We start from the raw sequence: 26,562 nt of genomic DNA, 5'->3' as shown, positions 1-26,562 counted from the left end.
ACAGCTGATTTAATAAATCTGGAATGTTGCACAATTGGTTTCCTGCCGGACGCCGAGATTACTCAGGTTTCAAATAAACGTGTTGATTGTAAACCTCCAACCTCTTATTATCTTCTCTAAGGATCTCTGTATCTGGACACGGTTGTGCTATCATACTGTGCATCCAGTCCAAGTTCTAATGTGTTTCAGCTTGCACACTTCCTTTCTATGTAGAACTCTCCATAGAAAACTCTCCATATTAAAAACCCTTTAATATTTTATGCTTCGCAAAGTGTGTCAAATCCATGATCCAACAGAACCTCAAAACACCCCATTTTACAGAGTGGGCAACTGAGGGATAGAGAGAAAAAGGTCCTGCTGGAGATCCCACCCAAGTTATTGGTGTCAGGACTTGAACCAGCTTCTCAGAAGCCGAAGTTTGGGGGAGTCTCCCCGTCATGGGAACAGGGACCTCTTGGGGGCTGGGACTGGCATTTCTTCATGAGCGCCCACTGCCTTGCCTGGTGTCTGACACAATGGGGGCAGATCCCAGTGTGGACAGTATCCTAAGTGTGCTTCGCCATGGTTCCACTGAATCCTCATATTAACCTACAAAGGAAATGCAGCAAACATCCTATCCTGTATGTGAAGACACTGAGGCACGGGGAGGTCAAGGAGCTTGCCCCAGGAACCAGAGCTGGTAAGCAGTGCAGAAGGGAATGAACCCCAGAGTCTGCCCTTTTCGCCCAGGAAAGCTATGCTGAATCAATATGGCGGCCCCCCGCTCTAAATGATGCCCGGACAAGCTTTCAGTTCAGACCTTGGCCAGGACGCCTGCTGACCCAGGAGGGATGGGTTTCCAGTCGTTGGCGCCGCAGGCTACCCTGGTCTCCCAAGCCACAGTGACAGCCACCAGTGAGGTGGCTAAGGAGGGGTCTCTTCTCCACCGCCTGCCTGCGAATGCCACAGAGCTCCAACAAGCAGGCCTGGCTGAGCACGAACTCTGGGGTGAAGGAAAGAAACAACAGTAAAATGAGGGGGATGCCGCCACCAGGACCCACGACCACTGCTGCTAACAGTCCTGCCACAATGAGCCTGACAGCGACTGCTATGGGTTCCACAGGCTGGTCTCTAGGGTGCCAAGTGCCTTCCAGGGGTCTGTCATTCACCCCTGACAACACCTCGTGAAGACAGGATGATAATTCCCATTTTATATATAAATAAATTGAGGCTCAAAGAGGTCCAGTGACTTGTGCCCAAGATCCTACAGACCCCCAAAGCTGGCAGACCTTATATGTGGGACCCTGAGCCCACACTCTTGACCACTACATTAGAGCATTTTTCCTGCCAACTTTTCATGTAGTGCATTTTTCCCATAGAGTCAAATTGTTCATCTTGTTTTATTCACCTTTCCATTTAACAGGAGCCTTTTCACCCTGACCGCTTTGGTGTCAACGGGGAACTGCAGGCCAGTGTTGGTGAAGAAAACTTTTCTCTACCCTCTTAGACGTAGTCCATGGGGGCCTGCGAATTAAACTAACAAAAGACAGATTAACAGGAGAAAAGCCACATGATATTTATTAATATTGACATGCACAGGAGTTCACAGAAAAGAAGTGAAACTCTGAGTGATAAGACCCAGAGGATTCCTTTATAGCAGAGAGAGAGTTTGGACTTAAAGGAACATAACCTGTGGGGAAATGACTAAGAGCTGTATGGGGGAAACTAATGGAAGAAAGGCTATTTTAGAAAAGTCTGTTTATGCAAACCAATCTGGGTGTTGACTCCCCAGCTTTGATGATAAGAGCTGCTGTTCTCTCCAAGTGCAAGGTTGGGGGCAGTTTCCTCAAAAGGAAATTTGTGTCCTGCTTTGAGGCAGATAAGGGATGGGCAGAGAACTCTTCCCGCGTCTTTGCATTCTCAACTGTCTTCAGCTCAAAATAATTTGTATGCAAAGTGGCATATTCTGGGATGACATATTCTGATCCCTTTTGAGGTCTTGGAGCAAGAGCATCCCAGAAGCTGGCTTAGCGCGGGGGTCTCCTAGCTCCCGGTCCAGCACTCCGTGACCGCGTTCTTCCCCTGTGTGCTTGTGCTCCCCAAGAGCAGATCCTGTGTTCCTCCTCCCTTGTCTACAGGACCTTCTATAGCATCAACCAGCTGGTGTCCCCCCAACCCCACCTGGCTTGGGACTCGCCAGAGAAGAGGACAAACAGTGCTGCTCACAGAGCACCTGACCTGCTCTCTCTCTAGTTCCTTCCAGTCCTTCAGAATACGTCCGGTTGAAGGCGGTCTCTGCGTGGAGCCCGGGCATCCTCAGCACCTATCCCGTGCATGCTAGTTGACCCAACTATTGGTCGTGCGTTTCTCTCTCCAATAAGAGTTTTATTTCCATTGCCTTTTTTTTTTTTTTTTTCCGGTCACCTTCTGTGGATGACAAGTGATACTGGTTTTCTCTATACCAGAATGGAATTAACTTCCTTCTTAAAGACATTTATTTAGGTTAAGAAAACTTAAAAAAAAAAAAAAAAGAAGAGAAGAAGGAAATTGAATTATTAAACCAGACATCTGGGTGGTGGTGTGTGAAAGGCTGGGGCTTGAGAAGCAGGCTCTTGCCCCCTCCTACCTGGCAGAGGAAGAAGTGGAGGCCGAGAGAACGGGGCTTGCATGGAGTCTGATCTAGAAGGTGGGTCTCCAGTCTTCCAGCTCACTGAGCTGTGCTGGTACAGGAGGAACCAACCTTGGCATGAACGGGCTGGTCAGCCCCACAGTTGACCATGGGGACAGACTCTGCCTGCTCTGGATGCTAGCCATATGGGGGAGTGGGCAATGGGGACCTGGGGATAGAGGTGACAGCCTGCACCCTTTTTGAAAGATGATGCTGGGCCAGTTGAAGTCAAATGTCCAGCAGCAGTTGGTAAAAATACAGGTTCCTGGGTCCCATCCTAGACTTATAGAAGCAGACCTCCTGGGTCTGGGTTCTGGCCTAAGAACCTGCATTTTAAACACTGCCCTCCTGGGAATTCTTGTCCACTGTGAGGTTTCAGAACTTCCCCCTTCAGGAGCCCACCTTCTGGGCTGGAGAGAGCGGCCCTGGGACGCCGAGCTTGGCGTGGTCTGGCCTCCCGGGCCCAGCCTCTGCAGCTCTTGCTGATTGAATTACCTCGGGCGAGATATTTTACTTATCAGAGCCTGCTTCCTCCCCTATAAAAGAAGGTCAAAATACCCGGCTGGGGGCAGGCGTAATGAGATCATGTGTAGAAGGTTCTTAGCACCGGGGAACCCTGAAAAACGGCATTTTCCCATGTCCCTCTTAAGAAGCCAGAGGCCACCTGGTTTAATTATTTCCTCTTCCTGCTGCTCTGTGGTTCCCAGACTTGGGGTTTGGGGGACCGAGGAGGCTCCTGTACAGCAGAGATCCGTCGAGCCAGGCCCTGGGGCAGACTCATCTTGGGGCTTCAGGGGAGAGCAGAGCCCCACCCCAGGCCAGCCTGGGCCCGGGGGAGGGGCTCCAAAAGAGATAGGCAGCCTGGAGAATGATCTCTGACAGCAAGGTCTCCTGGGAGGAGGGGCGTGTCCTGGGCAGAGGGAGGGGGCTGATTTCTGAGCGTTCTGAGGGAGGGGCTGGGAGGGGAAACGTGTGCCAGCTTTCCAATCTAAGATAAACAAATGGCTGGATGAGTGATTAAGAAAACCAACAGAAAAGGCAAGCAGAGCATTGAGATAAGTCAGGGTGGGAGGGGGTTGCTTTAGGTTGAGAGGACCCGGATCTTTCTCAGGGAGTGACTCCTGGCTGAGCTCTGGATGACCGAAGTGGGGACGGTCTTGCAAAGAGCCAGGGAAAGTCCATCCAGGAGAGGCCCCAAAGCAAGGCTTGGCCAGGAACCTAAAGCAGAGAGAGGAAGGAACCTCTCCGCCTTGCTGTTTCTGACCTGCTTTGAGTTTTCACAGACTACTTTAAAATCTCTCCTTTATTTTAAGTGGAAAAAAAAAAAAAAAAAAGAGGACCTCCCCCACCCGCAAGCTCTAGAGACAGCCAGGCCGTCACTCCCTGTTGTCCAGGCTGTCCCGGTGAGGTCGGCTCCGAGCTGACCTCAGTAGTGAGGATGGACACCTTGCACCCCGAGGGAACACCCCCAAGCCCCCTCCAGGGGGCACTGACACAGGAGCCTCAGCCACCCCCCAACCTCCTCACCCCCTCCACCCCCCACCCCTTCACATCACAGCAACAGAGAGGACCTGTGAAAGGAGCATGGATGTTTGGGAGAGGTTCCTACTGGGAAAACAGGCAGAGCTGTGGAGAAGGCAGCTGCCCCTCATGCCCCAGGCTGGGTCCCCTGCCCCCTGGAGGTGGCACCTGGGTCCAGGTGGCCTGGGGATTCAGCCACCCATGGGATTAAGGGCTCCCACCATGAGGGCTCTATGTGAGCCCTGCTGTGATGGGCTCCTCTCAGTACAATATTACCCCCATCCCTCTCCCCAGGCTGCTTCCTGCCTGACCACATCCCCAATTACCTCCTCATCCCTGGGTGTGGCTCTTACCCACTAAGGGGCACCCAGAGCCCTTATTCACCAACTGTCCCAGGAAAGAGTGGGAGGTAGGGTGAGACACAGCCCCGGAGCCAGAGCGCACTGGGTTCGAGTCCCGACTCTGCCACTTATCAGCAAGTGACTCACCCTCGAGTTTCAGTTTCTGCAGCTGGAAGACGCAATACCATGCCCCAGGGAGGGGTGGGGAGTGGGGGAGTGGGCACCCCAGGTGTTCAGTGTCGGCAGCTCTGTGCTGGCTCCATTCCTGCCCCGTGGTTGTCCCTTTGTGAGTCTGACCCCCGAAGGGACGGGGAAGCACGGTGACTCGTGTCCTGTCTGCCTCCTGCGTCCAGGCTCCTTGAGAGATGGGCGCGGAGAACAGAAACTGCCGGTGAGTCTCTCCTTCCTTCATGTCTCTTACCCAATTCAGGAACAATTCCAGGAACTAGAAATTGGCCCAGAATGAGAATGCACGGGAGGGAGTGGGGTCCTACCTTACTCTGCGGACTCAGTACTGGCTGCCCTGAGACCCCATGTGCCCGTCCCACCTCTTGGTCCAAAGTCCCATGTCTTTACCAACCTGGGATTCATTCATTCATTCATCATTCATTCATTCATAATAAACAACCGTTGATCACGAAGCAACTGTGACCACCAGGCCCTGCACCAGGTGCTTAGCTACAGGCACGGTCCTGCTCCCGACCCAGCCTTGGACTTGCCCACCCAAGGCCATCCTATCAACAACCCCAACCGCTCTCATTGTAGCCGTTACCCGCAACTCTGGGACATTGACCCAGTCTCCTCTCAAGGGCAAATAAAACCTGAGGAATCAACACCAACCGGAGTAATCCCATCACCTTCAAGCACTAGTCCTGCAGGTGGTGGTAGGGCTCATTGAAAACAGACACAACAGGGACCGTATGCTCTCTGCTGGATGTTATCATGTCCGGGTTTGGGGTCTGGACCACAGCTGTGATCTGGAAGCTGGGAGGAGCCACTTGGGGTGCGGGGGGGGGTGCAAAGCAGCACGGCCAAAGTGGTCCATGAGCTGGAGAGACACCCAGTGCTGATGACATCACCAAGTCACCGAAAAGCCACCTTACCCCTGGACTTCTTGTCATGTGAGGTCATTGCTGAAGCCCATCAAGTCATAGGAAGCTTCCTGACCAGTACAAATGGGACAGGGTGCCAGGGGGCCGAGTGGGGAGAGTCTGGGGTGGAATCCTGGCTTTGCCTTTTGGTGGTTGTGGGACCTCGGAGGTTGCTGTCCCCATTCTGAGCCTCAGGTTGTAAAATGAGGACAGTAATGCCCATGCCTGCCAAGACTGATCTTGTCACCATCCCAGAGCCTGGCACACAGGAGTGCTAATGGACAAGCAGGGTCACCAGCTCTTGAATAAATGAACGTTGTGCACCAGGATCTTACTGACACAGCTTGCACCGTCACGTGGAAGGGAGAGAGAAATTGGGTGGAAAGAAGGGGGACATTGATTAACTATTTTCTCCTGATGTGTCTTGATTTCAGATGTGGTCATTACATAACAACAAGAACAAGAGTTCTACAGGTAACATTAAAGAGGCATTATTGGGGCACCTGGGCGGCTTGGTCGGTGAAGCGATGGACTCCTGGTTTCAGGTCAGGTCATGATCTCAGGGTCATAAGATCGAACCCGGAGACGGGCTCCATGCTTAGCGTGGAGTCTGCTTGGGAGTCTCTCTCCCTTTGCCCCTCTTCTCTGCTCTCTCCCTAAAATAAATACATCTTTTTTTTTTTTTTAAATAAAGAGGCATTACCATGTGTGGGGCATGGTGCTGACAGCTACATACACATAAATCTTGTTTAATCCACTGACCTTGTCTTATTTTCTTCTAGCTTTTGTCTATACTTTACATGCGTGGAAATCCAAGATTCCTTAGGTGAGGTCACATGGCCAGTCAGGGGTATGACTAGTATTTGAACCCAGTGCCCATGGTTCTTAATTCCAATTACCTGCCTCCCATGAGCCACTGAGCTTCATGTGGAAGTAGGAAACGTGCTTTGACAGTTGTTTCGCTTATGTGTGTCACAGGCTGGAGGGCCAGTAGCTCCTGGTGCTCCAGCCCTGTTGCTGGGGACACAGCTAATTATGTATAAATGACAGATCCTTATATGAAGAAGCCACCAATCCATCCATCCACCCACCCGTCCACCCACCGACCCACCCACCCACCCATCCATCTACCCATCCATCCATCCACCCATCACAAGTGAGTTTCCCCAGAAGCTGAGCCTGAGACAGGATTCTTGTGCAAGTGAATGATTTATTGAGGGCATGCTCTCAGGAGAAACCTGTAAGGCAGCAAGGGAAACAGGCCAGACCAGGGTATGAAGCTAAGCAAAGAGGTGTTCCAGACGTCCGGCCTCAGCCTGCCTCCATGCCGCCTGGTGGTCCTGCATGGAGGCTGGGGCTGGTCAATTACATCCTTCCGGTACTACACTCTCTAGGCACTGGTTAGAGGTGGGCAGGGTGGGAGGGGTGGTAGCTCCCAGCAGACAAGGAGGAGGAGACAGATGTGGGCACACAGCAGCCAAACATCCGGCTTTGCTGGGGGTTGGGGAAAGGGCCAGGTGGGGATCTGGGTGGGGTACCAGCAGCATCTACCACAACCTCCATCCATCCCTCATGGGCTCATTTGTCTATGAGCATTAACCGAGCCCCTTTGCTATTTCAGGGAGCAGAGGAAACAAAGATGAGAGACAAAGCCCCTGTCCTCCAGGAGCTCTAGTCCAGCGGGAGGGGATCAGAAAGGGCCGGATGTTATATCCCACTTAAGATCAAACCTGGTAGATTACAGACCCATAAAGTGCTATGTGGGTTTGGAGGACGGAACAAGTCCTCAGAGCCAAAGAGGAGTCAGCCAGGGGAGGCTTCTGTTGCACGTGGCCCTGGGACCCTGAGGAGCCTCGGTGGGGCTTGGCCACCTGGGGGTGGCAGGAGGAGAGCTCAGCCAAAGTTCCAGCCTGAGAAAGCTCCTGGAAGCAGGAGAGGACATACCAGGTGTGCGTGCGGACCTGGGTCTGGAGCAAGAGGACCAGGCAGCTTCATCTGGCCTTTAGCTCCAGAGAGATTCGTGGAGTTCCTTCTTGATCCTGGGCATGACTTTGGGTACACAGATGCAACAAGTCCAAAACGGTCATGGGTGCTTCCCACAAGGACCGCCCAGCCTAGTTTGGGAGAGCGACATAGTGGTGGACAATGTGGGCCCCAAACTCTGTGAAAAGTCCTCCCTGGGGTGGTGGTGGTGGGGCTTTGGGTTTTAAGAAGTAGAGCCATGTGGACAGAAGGACCAGCATTGCCCTTCAGAGAGGCCATTCCGGCTGCAGCTTGGACAGTGTGTCTGACAGGGGGAGACTCGGGCTGGCAAGTGGCAGTGGCAGTGGGAGGGAGGACCTGCCACACCAAGACCCCTAAGTCCCCACCCCTAACACCTGCAGCTTCAGCCCAAACACCATCCCTAGGGGGCGTCCTGGACTTGGCTTCTTCTCAGATCTTAATCCACGCTCAGAAGAGAGCGTCTGCCTCAGTCGGAAAGATTTGGAAGGTCCAAGAACAAGAAGGAGGGTGGGGGCGTGGTTGAGACCCTCCCAGGCCAGTGGAGGGGGTCTGACGCTGGGGCAGGGGTGGAGTTCCAGAGCCCGAGATGCTAAGGAACGGAGGAGGGAGTGCAGGGCAGCGGGCTGGGCTACTCCTAGCACGTGGGGGTCTGGCCTTTGCAGCGGGGACGCCAGTAGTAACGCAGGCGCTTCTGATAGGTGTCCAGGTTCTGCTTCAGGCAGAGGGCCACCTTCTTGTCACAGGCGCACAGCTGCTGCTCGCACCAGCTCGCCTTGTCCGCTGCAGGTGGAGGAGAACAGAGATCAGTGTCTATTGGCCTTAGGGTGCCTGGAGGGAGTTTCTGAAGGCAGCCCTGTCCTTGCTCAGCTAGAGTACCCTGCCCAGCTGCTTGGGCTCTAGCCGCATGATCTTGGGCACGTATGGTGACCCCCCTGGGTGCCTTGCTCCTTTATTCATTTATTCATCCATTTACTAGACAATTGAGCATCCTGTGGCAGGCCCTAGGGGGACAGGACTGACCCGAACTCCTGGGGGGCAGCAGATATTCGAGAAGCACAGAAATGGGGATCATAGCCTGTTCCTCGCGGAAGTAAGGGATGACGCAGGGGCTACAAGACAGTAAAATGGGGGAAGGGGACTCAGCACCAAGAGCCATTTGAGCTGAGGTGGGAGGGGTCTGCTCCCCCTGTGGAAAGCCGCGGTGGCCGAGGGGGTGTGCTCCAGGCAGAGGGGACAGCATGTGCAGAGACTAAGGCTGAACGGACCTCGGTGCATCAGTTTCACTATCTGTCCTTGGGATGAAGGTAAGGGCTGGCCTTGGGGCTGCTGAGAGTACAGGAGAAGCAAAGCGCTCCGCACACAGTAGGTGCTCAATAAATCTTGGCTATTATTATTGCTATTATCATTATTGAAAGATTTTATTTATTTATTTGAGAGAGAGAAAAGAGTGACAGTGAGCATGAGGGGAGGAGGGGCAGAGGGAGAGGGACAAGCAGACTACCCGCTGAGCAGGGAGCCCGACATGAGGGTTGATCCCAGACCCCGAGACCATGACCTGAGCCAAAGGCAGATGCTTAACTGACTGAGCCACCCAAGCACCCCTGTTGCTATTATTATTAAGCCTTCAATGAATAGGCAGTGATGTGATGAGCCCATTTGATTCCCAGCCCTGGGAGCTGCCTGCTGTCTCCAGGCAGGGGCCCAGGGCCGGGGGGGACCCGAGGTCTAGCCCAGGCTCTGTCACCTGGGTGACCCCGGACAAACACCTCTTCCCTCTGGCCTCACTTTCCTTGTCTGTAAAATGGAGATCATCAGGGTGATGCTGCTCCTGGCCGGGCTGCTCTGAGGACCAGTAACAATGTAAGCTGTAACAGTGATACTGTACTTAGCCCAAGGGATTTATCTGAGCATGTGCCTGGCAGCAGACATGTGTGAGGCTCATCTTGTCTGCTCTCATTTTAGTTCTGGAATTAACTTTAGGGAGTAGAATGCTCTTATCATCCTGAATTTGTGGATGAGAATACCGATGCTCCGAGGGGTTAAGAAATGTGTTCAAGGTCACACAGCTGGTTGATTGTGGCTCTGGGATCCAAGCTGAGGTCTGCCACCCTTCCAGATCCAAACACCCATTGAACCTCTCCCTACTCCCAGCCCCATTCCTCCAGAGCCCTGCTACTGTCGCTGGACATATGAGAAAAACAGACAGCTTGAATGGCTTGTGTACTGTCACATAGCACGTGAAGGCAGCCTCAGCCTCTAACTCCAAACCCGAGACCCCAGGCACTCACGGCACTGGATGTCCCCGTGGGAAAAGGTGTAGTTGTAGTGGTCTGTGTGGACATGGCACTGGTGCTGCCTCAGGTGAGCGTAGCAGCAGTCATGGTTCTGACAGCACCTGGAGAGAGAGGACAGGAGGAGGGACAGGCAGGGAGCACAGCTGCATGAGGGGGAAACTGAGGCACACTATGGAGGGTGCGCTAGCTAAGGCCTATTGAGGGCTTCCTGTGAGCCAGGCATGTGTTTCATGTGTGAATACTCTCCTCATCTTCACTACTACCCTGTGATGGGGGCACTAGTAGGATCCCCATTTCACAAATGAAGAAACAGACTCAAGGAGGTCAAGCCACATGCCCAGGGCCACACAGCCTGTAAGTGGTGGATGAGGGAAGTGACCCTGGGTCTGGATGGCTCTCCTCCCTCCTGGCCCATTCCCCAGGGGGCCTGGTGAAGATAGCACGAGACAGTGGCAAAAAAGAAGTAGGCATTTTTTTAAAAAACGGCATGCAGTGGCAGCAGGGAGTGCATGTGGGTATTCTAACTAGATCGGGGTCGCAAGGGCAGGGGGTCTTTAGAGACTCTGCAGAACCAGCCAGAAGACAAGCTCCAGGAGGGCCTGGACGGTACCGGGCCTCGGCAGGGTTGCTAGAACAGACCACAAAATGAACTCATAGAGTGAATACAGGGGGGAACAGGAAAGGGGAGAGTCCCGGGGTGTGGGCAGGACAGGACGGCCACCCGCCGCCCTGCCTGTGAAGGGATTACCTGTCTGTGGCATCTTTGGGTTGACCTTTGCCCCCAGGTCCACAGTGACAGCCATAGGACCAGTAGGAGATGAGGGGTGTCTTCCTGGTCATTTGTTTGATCATCTTGTTCAGGTTCAAGATCCCGCCCTGGGTTGGAATCACACCTGCCAAAGAGTCCATCAACAAAGAGAGGACATGAACATCAGAGGTGGCCAGCGGACCACAGGCCTGGCACTTGTGCCCGCTTGGACCAAACCAGTGACCTTGGATAATAAAATGACAATAGCTACTATGCACTATGGCTGTTAAAAATACAGCAACAGTGAATGCTTATTACATTTTTTTTTTTTTAAAGAGAGAGGGAGAGCATGAGCAGGGGGAGGGGCAGAGGGAGAAGCAGGCTTCCTGCTGAGCAAGGAGCCCAAAGTGGGACTCGATCCCAGGACCCTGGGTTGCTTAACCGACTGAGCCAACCAGGTGCTCATGTAGTCATTTACTGACTTCATTCAACCCGTGAGATAAATACTCATCCTCCCCACCCAATAAACACTTTTTTTATTTTGGTACTTTCTTGAGGTACAGAAAAGTTGCAAGGAGTTACAGAGCGATCTTATACACCCCTCGCCCACTTCCCTTTGAAGTTATGATCAGCTTACGTAATTACAGTGTACTTTTGGGAACGAAGAAACTGACATTAGTACAACAAGAACTATGCTTAATGCCCACTTTAGAGATGAGCAGCTCGAGTCTCGTACTGGGTCACAGTGGCCGGTACATGGAGGAGCTAGGACTGAAACCCCAGGCGACTTGGCGCCATTTCCTGCTTCTGCACTGAGTTTCCAGTCTGGAACAGGAAGGCTCACCCTTCTCCCTGCACCCGGCCCTGCACACCCCCTCCCCCACCTCCCTTAGAGAAAGCTACAGAAAAAAGCACTCCCGTGGCTCACCTGGGAGTGAGCCCTAAGTTGGGGGAGGGGGAGGTGGGAAGAGGGGATTTGGGAGGGGATTGTGCAATGGGCCAATGGTGAGATCCCCAGGGCTGCAGCTAAAAGTGACCAGGGGTGTCTGGTACTTGCAGGTCTGTTCTGTCCCCGGTGTGTCCCCTCAATGTACAGGAACCCATGTTGTTACTCCTGTTTGACATGGTGGCTCCAACTGGACACCCTTGCTAAGCCTTGAGGGGACTAATGACGCATCCCAGGCCCACCGGAAGCCCAGTTTCTGTGCTAAGGAAACCGGAGGCAAGCCATAGCGGACTTACCACCCACCTTGTGTGCCAACCAGGGACCTGAATTCAGAATCTTGCCTTTCTGGTCTACCTCGTCCCTCTTTCTGCCCCAAGTCTGGCTCTTTCCATGTCAGCTTAGCAATACACAAATAAACTCACACTTGAATGATGTAGTTTTCCCTTGCCAGGCAAGCTATAAGTTGAGCTTTGGTTCAGAATGCTTTGGTTTGGTCGTCTTATTTCTTATAATTTTACAGTAAGGAGAAACCAGCCCTGAGACACAGAGGAGCTCCATCTGGGGTCATGATGCCTTTGGTGAACTGGCTTAGCTTGTCAGTAATTCCTGTCCTGGCAGCTCTTTCTATCCGCTGCCACCAAGGGGGATGGGCGCCCCTCCCTCAAGAGTTACACGGCTATCAGCTCATCACGCACATGCCGTGTGTGAAGCTATTGTTTGCTCATTATTTTTTTTAAAGATTTTTTTTTCATTTATTCATTTGACAGAGATCACAAGTAGGCAGAGACGCAGGCAGAGAGAGAGGAGGAAGCAGGCTCCCCACTGAGCAGAGAGCCCGATGTGGGGCTCAATCCCAGGACCCTGGGATCATGACCTGAGCTGAAGGCAGAGGCTTTAACCCACTGAGCCACCCAGGCGCCCCTTGTTTGCTCATTATTAATCCCACTTGCTAAACCTTTTGGATACATTTTCTCTTCAAAGTCCTAACAACCTTATGAAGAGGGTGTTATTGTGTCCATTTTATAGATGAGGATTTAGAGAGATGGGGTGACTTGGCCAAGGTCATCCTGCCAGGAGACAGCATTTGAATGCAGGCTCGCCTGTGTATTTTATCTCTCCAGTGTATTGCTTCTTTATGTCTGAGAGATGAGTTCCTGTAGCTTGACTGCAATTTCCCCAATGGTTTTTGCTATAGCCCTGGAGATGTGTTCCTCTAAAAAAATTTAGTAGTCCCAGGATTATATAAAACCCCACTTTAAAGTACAAATCCTTTCTAACACTGGATACTTGGATGGGTTGAGAAACAAAAACACCGATTCGCTAGCAAGCACATTTTTACATTTGATCTGCACAAGATTGAATGGAAACCGCCCGCTCTCCCACCACCATTAACAGGACCCTCTTCCCAGGTTCGAGGGAGACAATGAACATGAAAGAAAGGGGTCTAAAAGTACATGGTGCTGTGCGCAAGTGAAAGATTGTTATTATCTGGTCAAGGTGACAGAGGGGAGCAGGGTGAAGGGGGGACTTGTGTAACTTGTGTCCAAAGTCCTGCAGGCACCTGCTTAGCCAGCCCCAGTGTCTGAGCCTCATGGCAGACCAGAGGCACGCTGCACGGTGTGGCAGCCCAGAGCTCCCTGGCCAAAGCCAGCGTTCTAGGGGACCAGCCACTGATGCTGGCTCCTTGCAGGGGCAGAACGGTTGAGGACGGGGGGCCAGCGCAGGGGATCAGAGCAGAGGCTCAGTTGAGGAAGAAGATACAGCACCCACTCACGTCCCACCTTTCCCTTCCCAGCTCACCGGCAAACACCAGCAGTGTGCACAGCAGGGGAAGCTCCATGGTCCCAGCACAGAGCAGTGGACGCAGCTGCTGGAAGTCCCTTTCCATACAGGCAGCCTTTTATATCAGAGTCGCCCCACCCGGCAGAGCCCACCCCTGTCCTTCCCAGCTCTGGCATCTGGCACACTCTTTCCATTTCCTGTTTTTAGCAACAGGGGAATTTTATTGTTTTTATTTTTAATACCAGTTTTTTTTTTAAACCTTTGGATTGCAAAATGAACACATTCAGTGGAGGAGACTTGAAAATCATAGACAAAACAACTTAAATCGCTTGTGAACCCGGTATACACCATTCCCTTTTTTTTGGGATTGAAATATATTTGACATATAACATTGTGTAAATTTCAGGTGTACAACATGTTGAGTGGATACATTCATTTATTACACCATGACTGCCAATTTAGCAATAATTAGTACCTCTGTCACGTCAAAGAATTATAATTTCTTTTTAGTGGTTGGAATAAAGATCTAATCTCTTAGCAAGTTGAGTGATTACAATGTAATATTGTTGTCTGTATTCGCTAGACTGTGCATTTGATCTCTAGGACTTATTTACTGCTTGTTGCAAGCTTTTGGTCATAAACATTACCTGTCCTATTTTCGCTCCTCCCTGTCTCCTGGTAACCACCATTTTACTCTCTGTTTTTATGAAGTGTTTTTGTTTTTTTTTTAAAGTAGTTTCCATGTCTCACGTGGGCTTGAACTACTAACCCTGGATTTGAGATTGAGAATTTCATGCTTTACTGCCTAAGCCAACCAGGTGCCCCCTGCGTTTGGCTTTTTCAGACTCCACAGATAAGTGAGATCAAACAGTATTTGTCTTTCTCTCTCTGACTTATCTCACTTAGCATAATGTCCTCAAGGTCCATTCATGTCACAAATGGCTGGATGGCCTTCTTTTCACGGCTAAGTCCTGTTTCATCTTGGTATCTCTACTCCATCAACTTCATTCACCCACTGAGAGGCACCTGAGTTATTTCTACCATTAACCTTTTGTGTCTGTTCTTCTCGTTCTATGGTTCTATGGACCTTTCCATACTTTTCCTTTTCCAGATTAGAAAAATGTTACAAGTAGTCCTTGGTCTTTTCACTGACCCATATAGCTTGAACCTATTTCCATGTCATTAAGGATTCTTCTGTGCTAACAGTTGGCAAGGCAACTCTGTATTCCTTTACACATCTCTGCTGTACATTTAATGAATCCCCTATTGATGGACATATGGGTTGTTTCCACTCATTTATTTTTGTAATTTTGTAATACTAGTCCATACAGTGGTACAGTGAGAGACATCATTGAGGCTAGATCTCAGTTTGTGTCCAGAATTATTTCGTAGGATCTGTTCCTAAAGTGAACTTGAGCGTCACAGCATGGGCACAATTTGAAGGCAGTTGATGGGTGTTGACATTTTACTCTGCGGGTCTGTCTCCGTTTGTGTAGAAGAATCCTAACACGGCCGATGGTGTGGACTCAGCCTAGCTAGGGTGGGGGTGCTGGTGGCAGGCCTTGTAGAGATGGTCTCCCACAAACACTCCACTGGTAACCTTTCAAGTTTTAATAGAGGGTCCACTGGTAGTAGAGATTGGATTTCTTCCATACCTGTTAAATGGCTCTCAAGGACATAGTCCACAGACTGACCTTGCTGCCAGTTCACCCAAAAAAGTGTCCCAGTAAGAGTCACTGCTGAGAGTTCTTTCTCTTGAGTCTAATTTTTTCCTTTGTTCTTTGATTCAGTCACCAACCGACCACTTCATCTGTGAGAAAATAATCTTCATGCAAAATAAGCAAGCAGTAAGCTCACCATATGTCCCGGACATGGTCTGCGACATGCCTTTCTATCATGGGCTCTGTGGTCATTCCCTTACACTGCTCTCAGTGTGGGACTTCACCATACTGTCCTCCAGATCTGGGCTCCTGATGGGGCATGTGGGTACCTCTCAGAATCCCAGCTTCTCTTGATCTAGTTATCATTTGGGTAGGAGCAAAACCAACAAGGACCACAGGTACTTTGTTGATTCCAGAGGCTTTTCCCTAATGAGAGAGAAGACATACCATTCATGCTACAAAGAGGCCTCAGAACCACTGTCCCTTACATGTCCTGAGACCCCAGGGCACTCCTGAGAGGCTAGGTTTGGGGCCAGAGGGACCTGCTTCAAATTCTGGCTCCTTCTCTTACCAACACTGGGACTCTGAGCCAATCGCTCGCCCTACATGAGTCTTGGTTTCCTCATTCACTGGTGGGGACAATATGAGGACAATAGTCCCTCCCTTCTCTGATCGCTATGGGGTTTAGAGAACATGTGCATCCAGCACCCTGTACTGGGCCCCACCTATGGAAAGAAAGCCACCACAGTGACCACAGCTCGGGCTGTGTAGCATTTCATGGAGGTGAAGAGGGTGGGAGGTGGTGTTCAAATCCAGACCACCTGGGTTAAGGCTAAACTCCCTGGAGCTCCAGCTGCCTCACCTGGAGCATCATGTCTTCCTCTTCCTCATGTGTAAAATGGGAACAATGACAGTACCTACTTCACAGGCCTGTTGCAGGAATTAAACAACATGGTAGGTGAATGGGGATGGTCCAAAGCTAGAGATCAACAGATGGTAGTTATGATGGTTCCCACCATCACCATCATCTTTATCAGTACCATCCCTGCTTCAATGAACAGAAAACAACTAGCCTTTTCTTCTGTGTTGTCAAATCTGCCTTAGTCCTATCCACTGTTCCTTTCCTCTGAGTGTATTTGTTTTTCACTAGAAATTTGATCTGGGTTTTAAAAAAAAATCTATGATTCTACTTACCCCACTCAAGCTTTCCTGTCTTAAGCATAAGGAATATTGTTATTGTAAATGTTCTATAGCTCTATCTACTAATTCTGTCATTGGGGTCATTTCTGGGTCTTTTTTTATTGATTGTTTTTTTCCTTATTATGACTTTCAGGTCACCCCCCACTCATTATTATGATTAACACTGGGATGTTAAAGCTTTGTCTATGTTTAAAGGGTATTTGCTTTATTTTTTTTAAAGATTTTATTTATTTATTTGACACAGAGAGAAATCACAAGTAGGCAGAGCAGTATAGGCAGAGAGAGCAGTATAGGCAGAGAGAGAGCAGGCTCCCTGCCAAGCAGAGAGCCTGACGTGGAGCTTGATCCCAGGACCCTGAGATCATGACACGACCGAAGGCAGAGGCGTAACCCACTGAGCAACCCAGGTGCCCCAAAGGGTATTTGCTTTAAAATAGATATCCAGGGGTGCCTGGGTGGCTCAATGGATTAGAGCCTCTGCCTTCAGCTCAGGTCATGATCCCAGGATCCTGGGATCGAGCCCCGCATCGGGGGTCTCTGCTCAGCAGGGAGCCTTCTTCCTCTTCTCTCTCTACCTGCCTCTTTACTTGTGATCTGTCTGTCAAATAAATACATACAATCTTTTAAAAAATAAAATAAATAAAATAGATACCCAGAAGTGAAATCGCTGGGGCGGAACAGAGCAAGGTTTTAAGCCTCTTCCATTCTCTGAAGTCTGTAGGAATTTAGAAACTCTCTTGCTTCTGTCCCCATCAGCACATATGAGTTTCCACTGGGTCTGGTCATTCCTTAGGACTTGTTAGCAAGTTCTGTGTGCTTTTACTTCCCTGGAAATAATACGAAAAACACTTGATGATACCATTAGATTGCAACCTGTCAAGACCTCCTGGTGGCGGGTGGAAAGGAGCAGGAGTGGCTTAGATGCTGGCGTGCAAATTCTGTTAGGAATATTTACCATTGGCTGAGACTCTACTGTGTGTCAGGCACTGGGTTGCTGTCTCATTTAATTTTCACAACTGCACCTTGAGGAAGATACGCTATTCCCATTTTACAGGTGAGGAAAGTGAGGCTCAGAGAGGTTAGAAAGTTGTCTAGGGTCACACAGCTGGTACACAGGGAATTTGGGTCTGAACACAGATCTGCCAGAGCCACCCTTATTGTGAGCTGGGCACTGCTCTAAATGGTTCACACATCATAACATAAGGGTAGATACTGCCCTAATCTCCATGTTACAGATGAACCATTGGACCCAGGGGCTCCACCATACTTTCTTGCCCTCCCCACACTGATGGAGGTGGAAGTGAGGAGAATTGGCCTGAGTCTGGAAACTGGCTTCTCCCACCTCACTGCAGAAGAGAAGAAGGTGGACCCCATCTCCTAAGGGGTATCCCCAAGGGGGAGAGCCTGTCCTTTTAGCCAGTGACGGAATCCTCCCCTCGACCCATCCCTCGCTTCAAAGCTCCACTCACTGCCACAGTCCCGTGGCCTGGGTTCCATCCACCAGAACGTGCAGAAGGCATCAAAGAGGAAGCTCGGAGTTACCGAAGGTTTGCAGGAAAGGGTGCTTCCCTGGAGGCTCTGAGCTTTGTCTCTGATCTCCTGTGTTGGTTGGGTGTTGGTTACCTTGGCATGCTCACATTGTGAGAATTCCTCCAACAGCTTTGCAATCAGACTGCTGCGGCTTTGAACTCCAGCTTAACAATGGCATTACCTTGATTCCACTACTTCATCTCTCTGAGCCTCAGCTTTCCCATCTGAGAAATGGGGCCAGCGATGCATCCCCTGCTGGCTTGCTGTCATGAGTTCAGGTGGAATGACGGGGAATACAGGCACACAGGCGGTGATCAGTAAATGTACGGCACCTGGTGACCCTTCCTCGTAGGAAGAAAGAATCTAAAATTCTGACCAGCAAGGAGCTGGGCAAACTGATCTCCCCACACGTCTCAGACCCAGAGTCTTTTGTGTCTAAATGACCCAGGGCTGGTCACACATAGCAGGGGGATTTCCACTTTGACCTCTCAGTTCATTCAGAGTGACCTAAACTCAGACTAGTGGCCATGGAATGTACTTTCAGAATCACTTGAAATCCCCACCGCCAGCAGCTTTGTGGTGGTCATTACCAGAAGGTTCTTCCATTCCCAGCCCCAGGCTTGCCCCTGCTGCCTTCCTCCAGCACCACCCCAATTTGGGAGGCGGCAGAGCCTGGGCATTCAGAAGGAAGTGGGGCCAGACCGCCTGGCCTGATGTGGATTCTCACGGCTCATCTGTTTCCTCATCTGTTAAATGAGGTGGAGGGAAAGGAGAAAGCTCCTCACTGGGGTTTCTGGAAGGATTCCAAGGGGCATATGTGGTGCTTGGCTCGTACACTGTAAGCTCTCCATAATGACAGCCAGTGTTGTTACTGATATTAGCTTAGGGGAGGCAAAGACCACACTTCCAAGAAATTCTGTGGGAAACCAGCAAATGGCTCCATTTGATAGGCATTTCCTGAGTACCCACTACACGCTAGCTGCCAGCATGTGCAGCACGCTGGGTAGGATGCAGAGAGGAAGGAGTAAGGCAGATCCCCACTAGGAACTCATGATGTCCCCAGAGCAACCAGACACTTTGGAGCTGGTTGGAACCTGGGCTGTGCCAACCCCTGGTGCCCCAACTCCGGGTGGGGATAGAGATCTCCTACCAATTTACATGCGATGATTTGGATGGAGGTGAGTTGATCTGCCTGAGGAGTCAGAATGGGGGGATGACTGTGGACACCAAGATATTCGCTTGGGGGATTTGGCTGGAGCCCCATGGAGAGGGCCATATAGAAGTTTCAGGCCTAGGCTACAGTCATGGGGTGGGTCCCAGGGGACAGAGGAGAGCAGACATGGCACAGTGTGGAGCTGGAGGCATGTCCCCTCCTCTGAGCAGAGCAAGAGTGGCTCTGAGGCTGGAAGGTGGGGTGACCCCAACGAGTGTCTGAGAGCCTGCAGCTTTGGGGTGCTGAGACCTCCATGAACAGCTGTGGAGGTCACATGGGGGAGCAGAAGAGAAGACTAGGAGAAGCCTGGGGCTCCCAAGGCTCCTACAGAGACTCCCAGAAATAACAGCCAGACTTTATTTGGGAATTGGGAGCTCAAGGGGGTTCTGACTTACATGGGCTGGATAATAAGCCAGAGGCATTTCTTACTGTTGATATGACCCACAGGCCCTGTGAGCCCTGGTAAAAGGGTTAGCTTAGAGGGATACACCATTAACTCCGTGGAATATAACAACGCTTGGCCTTGGGCAAAGCCTTTGCTCTCACTCTCTCCTCAAAGCACAATTCAGAAGCTGGTACTATTTGCTCCCTTCCAGAGGGGTTAGCGGGACATTAAAGGGTCAGACCACTCAAACAGAGGGCTGATCAGACCCAATGTCACTCCCAAGTCTGGTTTTTCTAGTGGGCTGTAGCTGTGGGCCATGTGGACAATGGCTGAATGGTGTCCTCCCTCAATTTACATATTGAAATCCTAGTCCCTGGTACCTCAGAATGTGGCCATATTTGGAGAGAGTCTTTAAAGATGTAATTAAGTTAAAATGAAGTCATTAGGGTAGGTCCTAATTCAATATGACTCCTTTTAAGAAGGGGAGCTTGGGACAGGGACAGGTAGCGAGGAACGACCATGCGAGGACCCAGGGAGAAGATGACCATCCGTGAACCAAGGACAGAGACTTCAGAAGGAACCAACCCAGCTGACACCTTGATCTGCATCTTCCAGCCTCTGGACGTATAAGAAAATAAATGTTTCTGAAGCCACCCAGCCTGTGGGATTTGTGATGGCAGCTGGAGCAGACTAACACAGGTGTTAAGGGAGCCCAGAGAGAAGAGATGTCCTGGTAGGCTCCCTGGAGGAGGTGAGCTTCTGTTAGCCATCATCCTCTTTCTTCTGCTTGCTCCCCTTCTCCACCCCCAGTGTACACACACAAACAATGCCTGCAGTGCAGGGATCTGATCTGAGGGACTGGCATGGTCCTCCAGACACTGCCTGTAGACGGGCCTTCCCTGACTCATAAGGCCCTCCAGTTTATTGCCTCAGGTGTCCGCCTCCATGAAATGGGAGCAATGTCCTTTGATGCCTCACTTCCTCCACAGTCAACTGCCTAATGATTAGGGATGACTTGGCAAAGCAATCATTATAGATATAGATATATAAAACATTTTTGTTATAAATGTAGAAGCCGTCTGTTTTTCTTAGAAATGTTCTTTGTTTCTTTTAAAATCAACTTTACTGGGGCCCCTGGGTGGCTCAATGGGTTAAAGCCTCTGCCTTCAGCTCAGGTTGTGATCCCAGGGTCCTGGGATCGAGCCCCATGTCGGGCTCTCTGCTCAGTGGGGAGCCTGCTTCCCCCCCCCCTTTCTCTCTGCCTGACTCTCTGCCTACTTGTGATCTCCGTCTGTCAAATAAATAAATAATAAAATCAACTTTACTGAGGTACGATTTACATAGAATAAAATGTACCGATAAATGTGTCAAGGTCGATGAGTTCTGACAGATTTGCACACCTGTAGAACCATACCCCCAGCCACCACAGGAAACACTTCCATTCCCCAAGAGAGTTCCCTCGGGCCCCCCTCAAGTTTGTGCTGTCCCATGGAACAGGGGTCCCCTCTTTTCAACTGCAGATCTGGTATCCCATTGTATGACTGTATCAGTCTCCTTTTTCTGATTGTTGACACTTGGATCGTTTATAATTGGGAGCTGTTATGAATGTTTGTGTATATGTCTTTGTATGAATGCACGCTTCCTTTTCTCTTGGGTAAAAAGCAAGAGGTGGAATGACCAGGTCATATAGTAGGTGTATGTCTAATTTGGTAAGAAAGTGCCCAACTGTTTTTCAGAGTGGCCATACCATTTTACATTCCTTCCGCAAGTATGTGAAAGTTCCAGTTACTTCACATCATCCCCCAATTTGGTATGGTCAGTCTTTTATCTTTTAGGCACTCTCATAAACGTGTAGTAGAATTTCATGTGGTATTAACTTTCGTTTCCCTAATGCCTCATGAGCCTGAGTACCTTTTGTATATGCTCATTTGCCAACTATTACCTTCCTTGGAGAAGAGTCTGTGCAAATCATCTACTCATTTTAAAAAATCATGGTATTTTCTTATTGAGCTTTGAGAGCTCTTTATATATTCTGGATATAAGTCCTTAATCAAATTTTTGCAATATTTTCTTCTGGTCTGTGACTTATCTTTCCATGCTCTTAAGAGCCTCTTTTAAAAAGCAGAAATTGAATTTTCATGAAGTTCAGTTTATTGGGTTTATTTTCCCTCTTATATGTTGTTCTTCTGGTGTTGTAGTAAGAAATCTGACTCCTTTGACACAAAGATTTTCTCCTATGTTTCATCTAGAAATTTTATAAGCTTAGGTTTTTACATTTAGGTCTATGATCCATTTTTAAATATTTACTTTTATAAAAATTTTAGTAATATATACAAAACTAACACTTGGTATCCTCACCATTTCCAAGTGTACAAGTTAATGGTACCAAGGACATTCACACTCTTGCAACCATCATTACTGTCCGTCCACAGAATGACTTTCATCTTGCAAAACAAACCCTGCACGCTTTAAATATTAACTCCCCGGGGCGCCTGGGTGGCTCAGTGGGTTAAAGTCTCTGCCTTCGGCTCAGGTCGTGATCCCAGGGTCCTGGGATCGAGCCCCACGTCGGGCTCTCTGCTCAGCAGAAAGCCTGCTTCCTCCTCTCTCTCTGCCTGCCTCTCTGTCTACTTGTGATCTCTGTCTGTCAAATAAATAAATAAAATCTTCAAAAAAAATATTAACTCCCCATTCCTTCCTCTCTCTAGTCCCTGGCCACCAACATTCTACTTTCTGTCTCTATGAATCTGGCTATTCTGGGGAACATCATAGAAGTAGAATCATACAGCGTTTGTCCTTTTTGTGACTAGCTTGTTTTACCTAACATAATGTCCTCAAGTTTTATCCAGATGGCATGAATCAGAATTTCCTTCCTTGTTAAAGCTGAATAATATGATCCAATAAAAAATGCCTTTATCAAAATATAATTTTGGTCCCATACCATTCATTCATATCAAGTATACACTTTGGTGTAGTTTTTCTCTATATTCAGTTATGCAACCATTACCACAATCTAATTTACTACATCCCCCCCCCAAAACCTTACCCATTAGCAGTCACTCTCTAACCCCCTCAGTCACACACTCCCTCCCCACCAACCCCCACCGTACCCCCCACCCCCAGCCCTAGGCAGCCATGAATTTACTTTGTGTCTCTACAGATTTGCCTATTCTGGACATTTTATGTAAATGAAATGATGTATTATATGGCCTTTTGTAACTGGCTTCTTTAATTTCACATACTTTTTCAAGGTTCATCCATGTGAGAACATGTATCATCAATATTTTTTTCCTTTTCGTTGTTGAATAATAGTCCACAGTACAGATAAGACACATTTTATGTGTCAGTCCATCGACTCCATGTTTAGCGCTTTGAGAACCCCTGAAGTGTTTTCCCAAAGTGGCTGCTCTGTTTCACATTCCCAGAGGCAATGTATGCAGGTTCCAATTTCTCCACATCCTCACTATTGCTTGCTGTCTTTTTTTTTTTTTATTATTATAGCCATTTAGCGGATGTGAAGTGGTATCACATTATGGTTTTTATTTGCATTTCCCTACTGACTAATGATGAGCATCTTTTCATGGGATTCTTGGCCATTTGTTTCCTTCTTGGGGAGAAATGTCTATTCAAAGCCTTTGCCTATTTTCAAATTGGGTTGTTATTTCTCTATGGCTGAGTTGTAAGAGTTCTTTTTATATTCTGGACACAAGTCCCTTATTAGGGATGTGCACATATTTACTCCTATTCTGTGGGTTGTCCTTTTACTTTCTTGATAGCATACTTTGCAGGGAAAAGGTTTTAATTTTAATGAACTTCAGTTTATCTTTTTTCCCCACTGTACTTTCGTTGTAGTATCTAAAACGTCACCCAATCCAAAGCCACAAAGTTTTAATCCTATGTTTTCTTCTAAGAGTTTTATAGTTTTAACTTTTCCGTTTAGACCTGTCATCCATTTGGGGTTAACTTCTGTGTATGGTGTGAGGAAGGGATTCAACTCCATTCTTTTGCACGTGGATATCCAGTTGTCTCTGCACCCTCTGTGGAAAGATTTCCCTACTGAATTGTCTTGGCACCCTCATTGGACTATAATCCATTCTGATAAATTTTTGTATATAATCAGAGGTATGAATGGACATTCTTTTTCTCTTTCCCTTCCTTCTTTCCTTCCTTCCTTTCTTCATCTCTCTCTCTCTTTCTTATTGATAGTTAATTATTCTAGCACTATTATTGAAAATCTATTCTTCCTCCATAGAATTGTCTTTACATCTTTGTTGAAAATAAATTTTTTTTCCAGGAGTGTCTGGGTGGCTCATCATTTAAGTGACCAACTCGATTTTGGCTCAGGTCATGGTCTTGGGGTCTAGGGATTGAACCCTGTGTCAGGCTCCATGCTTAATGGAGTCTGTTTGGGATTCTCTCTCCCTCTCTTCCTCTGCACCCCCCTACCCCATTCATGTTCTCTCGCTCTCTCTCAAATAAGTAAAATCTTAAAAAAATTTTTTCCATAACTGTGTAGCTTTGATTTTGCATCATCTATTTTGTTCCATTGGTCTCGTTGTCTATTTTTAAACCAATGCACATTGTCTTGATTATATAATGTTACAAGCCTAAAATCAGATGATGTAAGTCCAACAACCTTGTTCTTCATTTCAAAGTTGATTTGATATTCTAAAGGTTTTTAAATTTCCATTTGAATTTTAGGACCAGCTAGGCAATTTCTATAAGAAAGTTCTATAGGATTTTAATTGGGAGTGCATTGGCTCTATAGAGCAAATGGGGAGAACTGACATCTTAACAACATGCAGTCTTCTGATTCATGAACATGGTATATCCCTGCATTTATTTTTGTCTTCCTTGATTTTCCTGAACATTGTTTTATAGTTTTCAGTATTCATGTCTTCCATGTATTTTATCAAATTTATCCCTAAATATTTCATATTTTTGGATATTATTATGTGTTTTTCAATTTCAATTTCCAGTTGGTCATTACTAATATATAGAAGTACAACTAATTTTCTTACATTTTCATCTTCTATTACATAATGTTCTAAGCTCATTTATTAGTTCTAGTAGCTTTTTAAAGATTCTACAGTATTTTTTACATGGACTACCATGTTTATACCAGTAGAGACATCTTACTTCTTCCTTTCCAATCTGAATGTCTTTTATTTCTTTTCTTGCCTGGCTAAAACCACCAGTACAATGTTGAATAGAAATGGTGAGGGTAGATATCCTCACTTTGTTCCTCATCTTTGGGTGAAGAGCAATCAGTCATTCACCATTAGGTATGATGTTAGCTGCAAAGGATTTTGTATATGTTCTTTTTCAAGCTAATGATGTTCCCTTCTATTTCAGTTTGCTGACTTTTTTTTTTTAAATCAGGAATGGATGTCAGATTTTGTCAAATGGGCTGTTTCTTTGTATTTATTAAAAAGATCATACAGTTTTTCTTCTTTAGTCTGTTAATATGGTTAATTACATTGATTGATTTTTAATGTAAAACCAACCTTCATTTCTGGGATAAACCCCACTTGCTCATGGTCTTTTTCCCTTCTTTATATTGTCAGACCCTTTGTTAATATTTTGTTAAGAATTTTTGCATCTAGGGACCCTGGAGGGCTCAGCTGGTTATAAGTCCAGCTCTTTCTTGATCTCAGCTCAGGTCTTGATCTCAGGGTCATCAATTCAAGCCCCATGTTGGGCTCCAACCCCCAAAGAATTTTTGCATCTATCTTCATGAGGGATATTAATCTGTAGTTTTCTCTTTTTGTAGTGTCTTTATCTGGTTTTGGTATCAGAATAATCCTGGTTACCAGAACAAGTTAAGTGGAAATATTTCCTCCACTTAAATTCCCTGGAAAAATTTGTTTAAAATTGGTAATTATGAGCTGCATTTTGCCTCCTCCCCCCATTCATATGTTGATGTTAACCCCCAATATCTCAGAACATGACTGTATTTGGATATATGACTTTAAATGGGTGATTAAGTTAAAATGAGGTCATTAAGTGATACCTAATCCAATTGGACTGGTATCTTTATTTTTTAAAAGATTTATTTATTTATTTATTTATGAGAGAGAGACAAAATGGGAGAGGGGCAGAGGGCAAGGGAGAGAATCTCAAGCAGGATCCCTGCTGAGTGTGGAGCCCGGCTCAGGGCTGGATCTCACCATCCTGAGATCATAACCTGAGCTGAAATCAAGAGTCAGACACTTAAATGACTGAGCCACCCAGTCACCCCTAGACTGGTATCTCTATAAGAAGAGGAAATTTGGGGGCACCTGGGTGGCTCAGTGGGTTAGGCCTCTGCCTTCAGCTCAGGTCATGATCTCAGGGTCCCGGGATCGAGCCCTGCACTGGGCTCTCTGCTCAGCAGGGAGACTGCATCCCCCTCTCTGCCTGCTTCTCTGCCTACTTGTGATCTCTGTCAAATAAATAAATAAAATCTTAAAGAACATTAAAAAAAAAAGAAGAGGAAATTTGGACATACAAAGAGACAAGAGGAATGTACCTATACAGAGGAAAGACCTTATGAGGACACAGAAAGCAGATGGCCACCTGTAAGTCAAAGAGAGAGGCCCTCAGAAAGAAACCAACCCTGCCAGTGCCTTGATCTTGGACTTCTAGATGCAAGAACTATGAGAAAACAAATTTCTGTTACTTAAGCCACTCAGTCCATGGTAGTTTGCTACAGTAGCTCTAGCAATCTCATACAATTTGTATTATTTCTTCTTTATGTAGTTGGTCAAATTTACCAGTGAAGTTATTATGAACCTGGAGTTTATTTATGAAAATGTTTTTTAAAATTATTTATTTATTTATTTATTTGACAGAGAGAGACACAGCTAGAGAAAGAACACAGCAGAGGGAGTAGGAGAGGGAGAAGCAAGCCCCCCATGGAGCAGGGAGCTTGATTCGGGGCTTGATCCCAGGAACCCGGGATCATGACCCAAGCCAAAGGCAGATGCTTAATGACTGAGCCACCCAGGCGCCCCTATGAAAATGTTTTAATCTATGTATTTAATTTCTTTATTAGATACAGGGATATTTCCAGACGTGTGAGCTTGTGTCTTTCAAGGAAATTGGCCTTTCCATCTTGGTTATCGAATATATTGCCTTACATTCATTTTAATTAAAAAAACACAAATAAGAAAACAAAGCCACCAGTTATCCTACTGTCTAAAAATAACCATTACTGG

General features: G+C 47.9%; 1 protein-coding gene across 1 annotated transcript; it reads right to left on the bottom strand.

The window, feature by feature from the left end:
* Positions 1-8,238: 8,238 nt before the first annotated feature.
* On the bottom strand, positions 8,239-13,480 carry LOC308342230 (group IID secretory phospholipase A2-like; the record flags this gene model as incomplete). The annotated part of the gene is made up of 4 exons (XM_080802531.1): positions 8,239-8,384; positions 9,893-9,999; positions 10,647-10,791; positions 13,393-13,480. 4 exons carry the CDS (start codon positions 13,478-13,480, stop codon positions 8,239-8,241), a joined length of 486 nt encoding a protein of 161 aa, XP_080658657.1.
* Positions 13,481-26,562: the final 13,082 nt, after the last annotated feature.

Source organism: Martes martes (genome assembly GCF_963455335.1).
Source record: "Martes martes genome assembly, chromosome: 4".
Classification (NCBI taxonomy): Eukaryota; Metazoa; Chordata; class Mammalia; order Carnivora; family Mustelidae; genus Martes; species Martes martes.
Note: the sequence above shows the minus strand (reverse complement) of the source record. Positions and strands in the feature narration are given on the sequence as shown.